Source organism: Trachymyrmex septentrionalis, unplaced genomic scaffold, assembly GCF_001594115.1.
Source record: "Trachymyrmex septentrionalis isolate Tsep2-gDNA-1 unplaced genomic scaffold, Tsep1.0 scaffold32, whole genome shotgun sequence".
Taxonomy (NCBI): domain Eukaryota; kingdom Metazoa; phylum Arthropoda; class Insecta; order Hymenoptera; family Formicidae; genus Trachymyrmex; species Trachymyrmex septentrionalis.
Window position 1 is genome coordinate 3,312,495 of NW_017305485.1, and position 12,712 is coordinate 3,325,206.

The 12,712-nt window shown below is 31.5% G+C and overlaps 3 protein-coding genes across 5 annotated transcripts; 2 read left to right on the forward strand and 1 right to left on the reverse strand.

Annotated features, from left to right (window-relative positions):
* Window positions 1-645: 645 nt before the first annotated feature.
* On the forward strand, window positions 646-4,866 carry LOC108749870. Its single transcript, XM_018488866.1, has 7 exons — window positions 646-760; window positions 1,097-1,258; window positions 1,336-1,565; window positions 1,643-3,470; window positions 3,558-3,656; window positions 3,779-3,813; window positions 3,897-4,866. Exons 1-7 carry the CDS (start codon window positions 681-683, stop codon window positions 4,745-4,747), a joined length of 3,285 nt encoding a protein of 1,094 aa, XP_018344368.1. The 5' UTR covers window positions 646-680; the 3' UTR covers window positions 4,748-4,866.
* Window positions 4,867-5,222: 356 nt separating this feature from the next.
* LOC108749928 (39S ribosomal protein L42, mitochondrial) lies at window positions 5,223-6,542 on the reverse strand. Of its 3 annotated transcripts, none has more exons than XM_018488964.1 (2): window positions 6,489-6,542; window positions 5,223-5,676 (listed from the first exon to the last, which is right to left on the reverse strand). In XM_018488964.1, the coding sequence occupies exon 2, from the start codon at window positions 5,674-5,676 to the stop codon at window positions 5,323-5,325; it is 354 nt and encodes a 117-aa protein (XP_018344466.1). In that variant the 5' UTR covers window positions 6,489-6,542; the 3' UTR covers window positions 5,223-5,322. The 3 variants fall into 3 exon arrangements, with proteins under 3 accessions (XP_018344466.1, XP_018344465.1, XP_018344464.1); XM_018488963.1 differs by lacking the exon at window positions 6,489-6,542 and adding an exon at window positions 6,054-6,177; XM_018488962.1 differs by lacking the exon at window positions 6,489-6,542 and adding an exon at window positions 6,033-6,177.
* Window positions 6,543-6,991: 449 nt separating this feature from the next.
* Window positions 6,992-9,214, forward strand: LOC108749912 (mediator of RNA polymerase II transcription subunit 19). The gene is made up of 4 exons (XM_018488940.1): window positions 6,992-7,740; window positions 7,877-8,033; window positions 8,363-8,462; window positions 8,791-9,214. Exons 1-4 carry the CDS (start codon window positions 7,554-7,556, stop codon window positions 9,073-9,075), a joined length of 729 nt encoding a protein of 242 aa, XP_018344442.1. The 5' UTR covers window positions 6,992-7,553; the 3' UTR covers window positions 9,076-9,214.
* The last annotated feature ends 3,498 nt before the right edge of the window (window positions 9,215-12,712 follow it).

Sequence of the window (12,712 nt, forward strand, 5' to 3'; positions counted from 1 at the left end):
TTTATTAAAAATTGAGATTTTAATGTTATCCAAATTTGATTATTAATAGAAATGATAACTGCAGAGAAAAAAAATATAATTTTGCAATATATAATATATAATATATTATAGCATTACAAGATGCATGCTTATTTATGGAGCATTTATATGTATAATAAAAAATTATACATTTAATAATATATTAACTAAATATATTTATATTAATATAATTTGTATCAATTGTCGATAATGTCAGTGTTCTTCAATTACCTCCGGCTCCTCGGGGGCCCTTTTTTTGTGAGAACGAAAATTTATCCAAGGTTGGTGATCTTTAATAGTATCTTGTCGATGTCAAAACATTGTACGTTGACCTACGACTACGACTCGGTTGAAAGATGCGTAATGAACTTGCAACGTCCTGTATTTATAGCTTTCTTCAAATTCGCCGTCGATGTTTTTGTTACACGAAAGTTTGAATCTCGATTTGTTTGAAGCGACTCTCGAAAGTAGCGAACGAATTTGCGTTGTTCGACCGGTAATCACCGGTATTGTTACTCTACTTCGCTATGTCGTACTTTATTGTGTGTAACAATAGAATAATATAAGAAAAGCAAACGACTGTCGCACTTAAAGCGTACTATTATGTGGAAAGTGTCTTGACGGATATTATTATATTATAATAGGATATTTTAAACAAGATAATGTTGTCGACTCCAAAAACAAAAGGTGGCCTATTTTTGGCTTCATCCCTCTGCGACGGACTTGAAGATAATAATATAAGGTACAAAGTAATTATTAGATATATAAATTTCCATAATTGTACTTGCTTTTGATTTCCTAAGGAAATATTAAAAGATTATCAACCCTCCGTTTGCAATCTGAATTTTTTGTTTGACATAAGCGAAATTTTATTCTCAAATTTCTACATTTCTGCTAAAATTTCAATTTTTATTAAATAAAGATTTTAATATTTGTGTTAAGAAACTGTTTGATCACATAATGGAGAAGTTGAAAAGTAATCCTGAATTTTTTGAAAGCCTAGTAAAAAAAAAGACTCTGTAGATGGGAATAAAAATTGATTGGAGATGATTAATTGGACTTAAAAATTTTTTCTTAGGCAAGTTGCAACCCTTTTGTTAAATAAAGATGCGGATCCTAATGTCTTGATTCCAATACACGGAGTTACTCCGTTTCACTTAGTTATCGGCAATGATTCGGAAGAATTCGCAGAAGAAGTAACTAAACTATTCCTACGTCACGGTGGTAATCCCAATGTGAGGTATAATCTAAATTATAATTATAATGATCCTTTGTATTTATGCAAACGCAAGTGAAACAAGTGCAATATACTCTTAGATCAAATGACGGAATGACTCCGGTTCACGTAGCAGCAGCTTGGGGCAGAATAAATATATTGCAGTTACTTCTGGCAAATGGTGGTGATCCGTTACGTCTGGACAACGATGGACGAAGTCCGTTTCACTATGCCTTCGATGGAAAATATTTTAATGTTGTAACGATGCTTGCAAATTATTGTGAGAATAGACAAGACGAGGATGACAAACCAAAGTACAATATGATGCTGGGTAAGTAATCTCTACACTCACTTGATTTATAAATAATTTTGAATTACTATTTATTATCTTTGCTCTTAATATTGCAGACAAAGTTTTAGTTACTAACGGGGATGTAATCGCCGAATATGTCGCGTCGAAAGATATGATATTAGATGAAGATGATAAGGCACAGAAGAGTGAGCTTACCAATTCTTTCAATTATAAGCAAAACTCTTCCTCGATGATCGTAGACTCAAGCCATACGCCAGATGTATGTGCTGCTATTGAAACCAAGTACAAATTATCAAATAATTCAGATGAATGCTCCTATAATATTAATTATGCACCGACTGCTAAAATACAAAATAACGTACAGACTGATAAGAAAGAAATATTGAATTGCTCGTTTGTCGATCTCGATTTTGACTTGGCAAATCTATATCTTTCCAATGTCATGCAGAAAGAAAAGTGCCTTGTCAGTCAAATTATTAATCATCTCTCGTCATCATTAACAAGTAGTTGCACTATTAACGAGACCTTACACAATAAAACAAACAAACAAGAGGAAAGCACTATTACAACAAGCAATTCTAACACGTCATTTAATGACAGACTGTATTTAATGAAAGATGTAGGTGCACATTACAAATATCATAAAAAATCAAAGAATTCTCCATATAAAATAAAGAATAATAAAGATATTTTAAAACCTATCACTCCAAATATGAGAAAACAATATTCAAAGTACAGCAGACAAAGCACTTCCAAGAACAAATGCAAAGATCTCTCCGATAAAATTTTTCTAACACCAACTCGTATATTGGATAATTCCATCATCAGTATGTCACCGAATTTTAATACACCTAGTCACAGAAAGAGAAGAAATGCTTGTAGATTTTCATTAACATCGTCGTATATTTGCAATGATTCTATTGTTAGCAAGTCGCCTAATTTTACACCGGTTTGTACGGAAAAGAAAAATTTAACAAAGACATCACACGAAGATTCTCTGAATGTATTCAAGAAGTACAAAACTGAGATGCAACAATATCCTGAATGTAATTGGTATAAAAAACATGTAGCTCAATCAACACCAAGAAGAATTAAGAAACGATCGATATACAAGTTTCATTCTGGCCGAAAAAGATTTAAACCTTATCGATATGAAACCGATGTCACTTCTGATGAATTTATTTCTAATAATATATTAAAGTCAATTGATTTCGATAAAACAATTTTTTCTGATAGAACTCGCTACGATATTCTAGATACGAGTAGTGAACATTCATTATTAAATTTTAACAAATCTATAAAAATAGAACAAGATCAACATAAAAATAATTTAGCAGTAAAATTGGATGAAGAAAGATACGACGAAACTGATGTAACCGATAATAACAGTGACACAAATCTTTTAGATACAAATAGCAGTTTTAATCAAATTGAGAAAGAGAACGAACCTGTTAGCAATTTTAGCAATAATAAAACATATGCCAAATCTGGAAATAATGAAATAAATACCGAATTTATAATCAGAAAAAAATTTATTGATAAAGCATTGGAAAAATCAATAGACACTAATATAAAATCTACATGTACAACTGAATCTGATTCATTGCATAAGGAAAATTTCGTAGATTGTGTTGATTGTGATACTAAGAAATTATTAAATGAAGATTTAAATATGAATATAAGCAAGACTTGTAATTTACATGCAAAAAATTGGTACGGTGATAGGTTTCACTTATCTCCGTCATATAAATCACCTATAGAAAATAATTCACTGTCTGCTACGAATTTATCTATACAATGTAAGAAAAAAATTTATATACTCGAGTCTCAAAAATCATATTCCTCAAAAAGTACAGATTCTAAAGGTACAGAAGGTTTATTACAAGCAAGAGAATTAGACGTGTGTAATGCTCAAAATAATTCGTGAGTATAGCATAGTATATTTTCAAAACGATATCAATAAATAATAATTACTTGAAAGAATAATTACTTGATTGTTACAAATTTTAGGTCTCTGCTTTCATATGTCAGTACCCAAGAGTATAAATATGAAGATCCCGAAGAAGGTGTAATTTTATTAGAACGGCGACTTTGTGTTACTCCATTTAGGTGAGTTTACAATTACAATCTTTACTTTTACTTTACAATCTATATTAAGTTGATTTATTTAATCATATCTTTGCAAAGAAAAAAATCAAGAAATTTATCTTATCAAACTTATCAATTTTCAGTTCTGATAGTGAATATGTTAGAAGCAAAATGTCTGGTAAGCTACAAATAATTTCAATGTCATTATTAAATATAGGATTATCATATCCATAGAATTAAAAAATAATTTGTTTATTACAGGTGTTTCAAGTACATCCACTTTTCAAAGTTTACCAGAAGAGATACTATTTATCGATGATGTTGCTCTTAGACAAGAACTTAGGCAGCTTGGCGATCAACCTGGTCCAATCACTAACACAACTAGACAGCTCTATCAAAAACGTCTTTTACGTTTAAGAAATATCAGGAATGCCAATTCTGTTTCGTTCACATCAAATCAGCAGAGTTCTCCAAGAAATCAGATTTCAAAGCTGGACAAAATCAAACCTTATTTAGAGCTTGGAGATTGGTTAAATCATTTGGATACCTACAGAAGTATGGAGAAACAAGTATTTCAAGAATTTTTATCTCCAGATCCATCTCGGAGATGGCGTGAAGGCACATCAAAAACATCTTTCACATATCTACTGCTAGACCCGCGTATAACGCAGGATCTGCCAAATCGCAGTGTTCATCTTGCAGAATCAGAAGTTTGGTCAATCTTCCTTAACGCTATATTTTATATTGGTAAAGGCAAACGTTCCAGACCTCTTGCTCATCTCTATGACGCTTTCAAGACGTGGGTGGGTGGTGGTAACAGTACAAATAGAAAAATCAATTGCATTCTCAATATATGGGACAGCGATTGTGGTGTGATCTGTTTGCATATTTTTCAAAATATTATTCCAGTAGAGGCTTACACAAGAGAAGCTGCCATGATAGACGCGATAGGAAAGGAATGTTTGAGAAACTCTATAGGTGGGAAATACTATGGTATTGCGGCAACGTGGAGCATGCAACAAAAACAGAAATTTGGTAGATACTTATTATATAAAGCTTTACAAATTTTTTTGCACGAGGGAGAGAGTCAGATTTTCCCTTGCCATTTATAATACTTGCAAAGTAAGATAGATGTAATATAACAAATCAATTTTAATATCGCGCTAGACTTTATCTGTATAGATACAAGTGTATTGTATATTAATTTTTTGATGCACAGATAGAAATGTGATGACAGAGTATTTTTATTAATTAAAAGTTTGCAGAATATGTAATTATGTGCAATTTGATAAAGTAAATAATATATAGAAAATGTGTACAAAATATTTTTAATACAGTAAATGTTCAGTGCAAAATTAGTGTTTTGAGTTAAGAGAGAAAATTAAGCTAAGAGTAAAATATTAAAATTGTGTATATCTCTAATAGTGTAATGTAATTACCCAATAAAAACATGTATTTATTTAATTTATAACATAAAAAAATATAGAATCATATTAAGTGATATTGTATTTAAATTCTAAAAAAAAAACACATTAAGTATATATGTAAGCAATTATTTATACAGACAGATATAACAATTATTTTTGTACATTTATTAATATACGTTTTGCAGAATATAACTGCATATGTAAAGTGAATTAAATACAGTACTTTTTCACCAAGAAACGTTTCGGATTCTTGTCGAATGTTACAAGTATGGCCTGTCAGGTTCCGTGTTTTTTGCTTTCTTGTCTCTGGACCTAGGATACCACTTGTGCTTAGTAGTATACGTGAGTTTCGTTAATTCTTCCACAACCTGATACTCCTTCTTCTTCCTAAACATCTCAGCGACTTCTTTGTTTTCGATACACAGTATAGAAATGTCGGGCTTTTCTTCGGGCAGAGGTAAAGAGCACTCGTATGGAAACGTCTTCTCCGGATGCCAACAGACAACCATGCGATCGTCCTCCGTAAATATTACCGCTTCTGAGGGTAGAGTACTGTATTTGGCGTGTCTCGCAGAGCAGATGCAAGCTCGGATCGTGCGTAACACAGGATTCATCTGCCATGACAAATCATAATTAATATGAATAAATTTTTCACTTATACTTTATATTTTAACTCATTAACAAATAATTGCCAAGTTTACATCATGCACTTGATACGATATAAACTGTCTATTAAATTATTTTAATTTCAACAATGTATTCAAAGAATGATGAACTAAATGAGTATAATATGCATCAAAATGATCAAATTGATTAAATACACATATCATGTATACGTTTACACGTATCGCCGAAATTAAGATAATTCAATAGAAAAATGTAAACTAGGCCAATAAGCCTGATTAATCGCGCAACAACAATCTTTCGTGATAATATTCTGTAATTTTAAACAATAATTCGTAATTTATATCTCGCAATGTTTCAGTCTTGCCTTCAATTTATATTTTCATAGATTTTTCTGAAGATGAAAATTTTCGACTTGAACAGCTGATTTTAACCTCAAATCACTACGTATTTTGATATGTTAATTGCGTACGAACTGCTTTCTCCATAAGAGCGAAAATTTGATTGGATACTACACTGTCGCTTCCTGCCATGTTTCGCATCTTTAGACTGATAGTTCATAAATTCTTATCAAGATGTAAAATTTATTGTATATATTTTTAATATACATGTATTTATGTAACGGGAATAAAAAAAAGAAATAACATACTTTTATTTCTTCTTAATCAATTATTAAATTAAAATTGCATTTCAAAATAAATATTGTAAAATTTCAATAATTTAAAACATTCAAATTTATTTTCTAAGAAATTTTGTTGCTTTAATTGTGTTGTAACAAATAAGTGATATACATTATTCTTACATTGTAGTTTTTACATTCAAGGTCATCTTATTAAGATATAAAGCGGAGAACACAGACTTTTGCATAACGCATAAAATATGAGGTATAAGAAAATCAGAGTTCTTTATTTTGCGAAAAGGAAGGAAATGAACTCTGATTGGTTCACTTTCTTATGACTTATGTATTACGCATTATGCAAGAGTCTGTGCTACCCGTTTAATCCTAAAATATCATAAGACAACGGCTACGTTTAGTAGAGAAAGCAGCTTTGCGACTGTTGTAAAAACTTGTATATGATTGGTTTATACATTTACGTTCAATGAGGAACTATGGGCAAGACCAATCATATTGAAGAATATTACAACAATTGCAAAGCTGCTTTCTCTACTGACGCAGCCAATCATAAATACTGCTTGAACGCGTTCTTGTCCAGTATCTGTCCCCATAGTCTGTACATGATCGTTCGACACATCGGCGAATTTTCATGCGCATCCGCACGAAGTACATATGACGGCAAGAGTAGGTGGAGGATGAAGGTGAAGGAGGGATGAGTGGAGTATGCGGTACTACGCGCGTAACGGCTGGGAAAATCGAAGACGAGTCTGTTGCGTCGAGCGAACCTGATTACCTGTTTTCTACAGAAGAACTTGTTATCAGCTAGCGAGAGGAAGCATGTTAGCGGTAGATCGCCAGTGCCCCAGTATCCGGTTGTCATCTCTTTAGCAAGATGTCGTAGAGACCGGTGTGGGAGTCGTGAAAGGGGAAAATCTGAACTGTTGACGTACGCATTGCGACCCTTTCGAGACGCATTGCGATGCGAGCAAACCGTTTTCACACGAGTGAACCTGGTCGATGTCTGATACGTTCGCGTCGCGATGCAGAAACTGCAGATGAAGTAGCACGGTTTGCTTAGTTTCTAATCGAGCCTGATGGTTCAGTTCGTTCGGCGAACATCCAAGGCTCGCCGGTTATAAATTGTCAAATTATAAATTATCTCGCTGTTTCTTTGTCTCTTGGTACTCTTTGTACTTGGAGAAAGTGGTCCTTTATTACTTCTAGTAAAGGTGATAAACTAAAGCAGCAAGGATGATGATGGGCGATCAGTTTCGAAGTAAAGTGGAACAATATTCACCGAAGTCCTCGCCAAGAGGAGCACGGTCTCCAGTAGTATCTCGTCAAGATTCTACAGGAACACTAAAGACAACCATTTCCCTTGGAAAAAACCCTTCCATAGTCCACAGTGGACCATTTTATCTGATGAAAGAACCCCCAGGTAATGAGAAAGCCATAAATATAGGGAAAGATTAATATGTATAGCATGTACAAGTTGATTCAAGTCTTTTTATAAATGAGATATAATCTTAAAAAAGTAATTAGTAAAACTTAAAATTATACATATTATCTTTTAGGGGAAAGCGAACTGACTGGAGCAACAAATTTGATGGCCTATTATGGCCTGGAACATTCGTATAGCAAGTTTAGTGGTAAAAAGCTTAAGGAACAGCTATCATCTTTTTTGCCAAATTTGCCTGGTATTATAGACAGACCTGGGCATCAAGATAATAGGTAATTTAATTTAAAATTAAAGTAAATAGGCTTGTATGATTGCAACGCAATTTAACTAGTGGCTTATTTCGAACTTTTTAAACAGATAACTTAAAAATTATATATCTTAATAGATAAGAATACATTATACATAATTTAAAATACAAAAATACAAACATTAATCTTATATAATTAAAGTCAGTTATATTACGATAATACTGGAGTCTTGCGTGTTCCATTCTATTATGCATAAATTTTGCCTGCATGATTTTAAAATTAATTAAAATTTTTTTTCATACAAGAGTATTTAAACATCATAAGTGTTTACTTCACATTTTGTTCTTTTTAAGCTCCTTAAGATCGGTAATTGAGAAACCTCCCATAGGCGGTAAAGAATTACTGCCTTTAACAAGTGTACAGCTTGCTGGTTTTCGATTGCATCCTGGTCCAGTAAGTATTTTTATACATTAAAATATATGTACATAAATATAATTTTATTTGTGTGTGTGTGTGTGTGTGTGTGTGTGTGTGTGTGTGTGTGTGTGTGTGTGTGTGTGTGTGCGCGCGCGCGCGCGTGTAGAATTGAATATGCATATAAATTAATGAAATTTAAGTACTAAGTAATATTTAAGTACTAAGATACACAAAAATAGAATTATTTTTCTTAATTGATTTATTCTTTTCGATCTAATTTGAATTATAAATAATATATATATATTTTTCTAAAATAAATGATGTATGTGTGCAAAATATTAAGTTGCATAATGTAATTTTACAGCTGCCGGAACAATATAGATACATAAATCAAGCCCCTCAGAGAAAACACAAAAATAAGCATAAGAAACACAAGCACAAGCCTGGAGAAGTGCTCAGTGGACAGGAGACAGCCACGACGGACGTAGGTGGTTCCGATACTCACGAAAAGAAACATAAGAAACAGAAAAGACACGACGAAGAAAAGGAAGCTAGGAAGAAACGAAAGAAGGAGAAAAAGAGAAAAAAGCAGAAACACAGTCCTGAGCACACTGGCAGCCTCACACCGTCTCAGCATTCCAATTCGTGATCTCTAATCTGTCCTTTTCAATTCATGCCAAACTTTTGATCGAAATCTAAAAAAACAACATACGATATGTCAATACGATTAAAATACACACAAAATATATATATTTATTTGTGCTAGGACTGTAAATATATTATGATGTATCCGCATTAAATATTCTGCGAATAATAAATAAAATAATATTCTTTGTTTGTACAAATAGTTTGGATTCAAAATTCGAAAATTTGGGCAATTGAATAGTTTATGAATTAATAAATTTGAATTATTAATTCATACGAATTAATTAATTTGTATACTCACGAATATTCGGATTAATCCCGATCATATTTACAGTTCTAAACTTGAGCATAATATACATATATACATATATGCTTTTTCGATATTATTAGATTTGACGAGGAAGAAAATTATGTGCAAATTATATGTAAAATAGTTTATATTAGACTATGAACTTTATAATTATAACATGACGCATAAGTGATCGATAGATAGATCTGGGACAGTGTATCCTGCGTACAATCGTTGTATTACACACAGTCATGTTTTATTAATTCATATGAATTAATAATTCAAATTTATTGATTCATAAACTGTTCGATTGCCCAAATTTTCAAATGAATTAATTTTCTTGAATTTCAACTTTGAATTTGTAATTCTCAATCTTCAATGCATAATTTGATATGGACTTAGCGCGATTGTGTCGAAATTAAGGTGTAAATATACGAGATGGAATTAACGGGAGATTGTGTAAAGACAGAATTGTTCGGATACATTGCTGTTCTATGTAAAGTGATGTTTACGAAATTCATGAATGTACAATACACGTGTTTTAAACCTGACGCGACGGGTTTAGTGAAGAGATATATTGGAACGGGAACATTTGAATCTAAATGTAATATTTATAGCGCGAAAGGGAAAGAAAATTAAAATGATCGATTTTGCAACAGCAATTAATGTATCGTTTTTCATCCCTCAATTATCTTCTTTCATTGTCCCTATAATAATGTCAACACCAGACGAACGTAATAAGCTCGAATTGTCTTATATCTAATGTAGATAATGGGTTGTATTCCAAAATCACTGCTAGTATTGAAAATCTATACTATATGAAACGTAAACTACAGATTTTTAGCGCTGGCAATGAAATTGGAAACACAATCTTTTAAACTTTAGTCTTAGTTCAACTCTTCATCTTTTTTTCTAGTTCTAAGAATGAGTTTCTATTAAAGTTAATCGGTGGAAACAGTGAAGGTCTGCTTTCTATAATAGAATTAATATATACTTTCAGAATGTTAAATGAAAAAGATATATGTTTAATATCTTGATAAAAACGAAAAAGAAAAAGTTCTAGAGAGGGTGCAGGTTTCCTATTATCCAAAAACAGACTCCTATTATCCTCTTTGCTCCATTTTTTATTAAATATTTTTTATCAAATATCGTTCTTTTAAATGTACCTGAAGATTCTGGAAATAGCAAGAATAGAAATGTACGCGGCTCTCGAGAATACTACCTTCTAGGATCATCAAAATTATCAGTGAAATAATTATTTTAGCATAAGAATTGATTAAGTCGCGTTAAAATTCGAATATTTGAAAATTCAGTAGAGCTCACTTCAGCCCGTTCATTATATTATAGGTTTGTTCGCGTTGTTTGCACTTACTTTTTGCACTCAGCATTTTCACTTTGTCTTTCTTTAACGTTCGAATGTATATTTATTTCCTTTTAAATGCAAAAGTTTTTAAGGATTTCAAGTCACGTGAACAGACCTTTTGTAGCTGCACCCTTGAAAAATTCTGAATTACTTCTGAACTAGTACGATAAGTTAAAGCAGAGAGAAACATGAGAGAGGATATAAGACCCTTTTCCTTTTTTTAATCGCAAAATGTCCCCGCATATTACTGCCCTCTAAAAAAGTGGATGTAAACTACACAATAATATCCATTTTTTCCGGTACTTCTGATGAAAATATATCGCTAAAATAATTGAAATCTCTATTAATTTAATAGATTTATTTTAACGATTTACTTCCATCAGGAACACCTGATTTATTTTCATAAAGAGCATATACAATTTATGATAAATATGCATACAACTTTACAAATATTTTTTAAATATGTTAAAATATACGTAAAAATTGTTTAATAATTTTTATATACTTGTGAAAATGATGAAAATTAATCTAGAACACGAATGACCTAACGTGTATAAGTACCCAAAACTAAGGTGTGTACTAAGAGTTAAATAAAGTTATTTGAAGTATATATTTAAAAAAAATATAAAAGAATTATATAGTATTTATTTTAAATAACTATACTTCTGATCGACTTATTTTTTATTTAAATAAGTCGTGATAGTTATTTTAAATAAGTCGTGATAGTTATTTTACCAAATCAATAATCGGCATTATATTAAGTTTAAAGAAATTTTGAAACACAGAATAATTTACAGCAATAGTCATAAATTAATTTTTTAGCTGAAAAATTTAAATAACAAGATATTTAATGCTTTCAACCAAAGTGTGTGTTGTATTGAGCGCAAATTGTTTCGCTATTTAAAAAATTTGCATGTATCTTTATATAAAGGAAGTATAAAATATTATCAATCTTTGTTTAAGTATAAATCATTTAAGACTATAACAAAAATTGAGACATATCAAAAATACCTCACGCACGCGAATAATTACCAATTACGTTTAAAAGAATCGCGCAAGTAATATAGGATTTGAACTAGTGCCAGAGATGCCACAAAGTAAAGCGCAAAATGTATGACCAGAAATAAACCTGAGAGAGGATATAATGGCTCAAAACCTGTAACCGCAAAATGCTGCCGTGCACTACTGCCCTCTGGTAAAGTGGATGTAAACTACATAGCAACGTCCACTTTTCTTTCGGTACATTATTAGGTACGTCCAGAAGCACGATTGTTCACTGAGCGTTCAGTGAGCTCTTGCATTTAATTGGCATATTCTATTAGATCTAAAAATGTAGACCAAACAAGTAAAAAGGCTTATTCACTTTTCAAGACTGGAGATGATAAATCGATATTTGGTTTATATAATTGGGCTACATGTAACACGATTATATCATCGACGAAATACTATTAAAGACTGTCAACCCTGGGCAAATTTTCGGCGGTATAAAAAGGGCCCTAAGAGCCCGGAGGTAATTGAAGAACGCTGACATTATCGACAATTGATGTAAATTTGCTATTATTAACATAAATATTTGGTTTATTATTAAATTCATGATTTTTTATTACATAAATAAATATGCATACTTGTAAAGGTATAATATTCTATATATTGCAGAAAAATTACAATTTTTTCTCTGCAGTAATCATCTCTGTTGATAATCAAACTTTGATGATAGCACTGTAATCACAATTTTCAAGAAAAATCGAATGTTATTGAGTTCTAAATGCATAAATATGTCTACTAAACTAATAAATCATATAATTAGTACAACATTTTGAATTTTTAATTCTTAATTACTTCAATATTCACAAGGACGCGAATTCCCGTAAGGATGTCTTTAATAGTATCTCGTCGGTGCTTCAACCCAGGTTGGTGCAAACTTGGTCGAGCCGAAAACGTTAGTTCCAGAGTGGCGCGAATTTTAAAATGCGACAATATTTTTTTGCG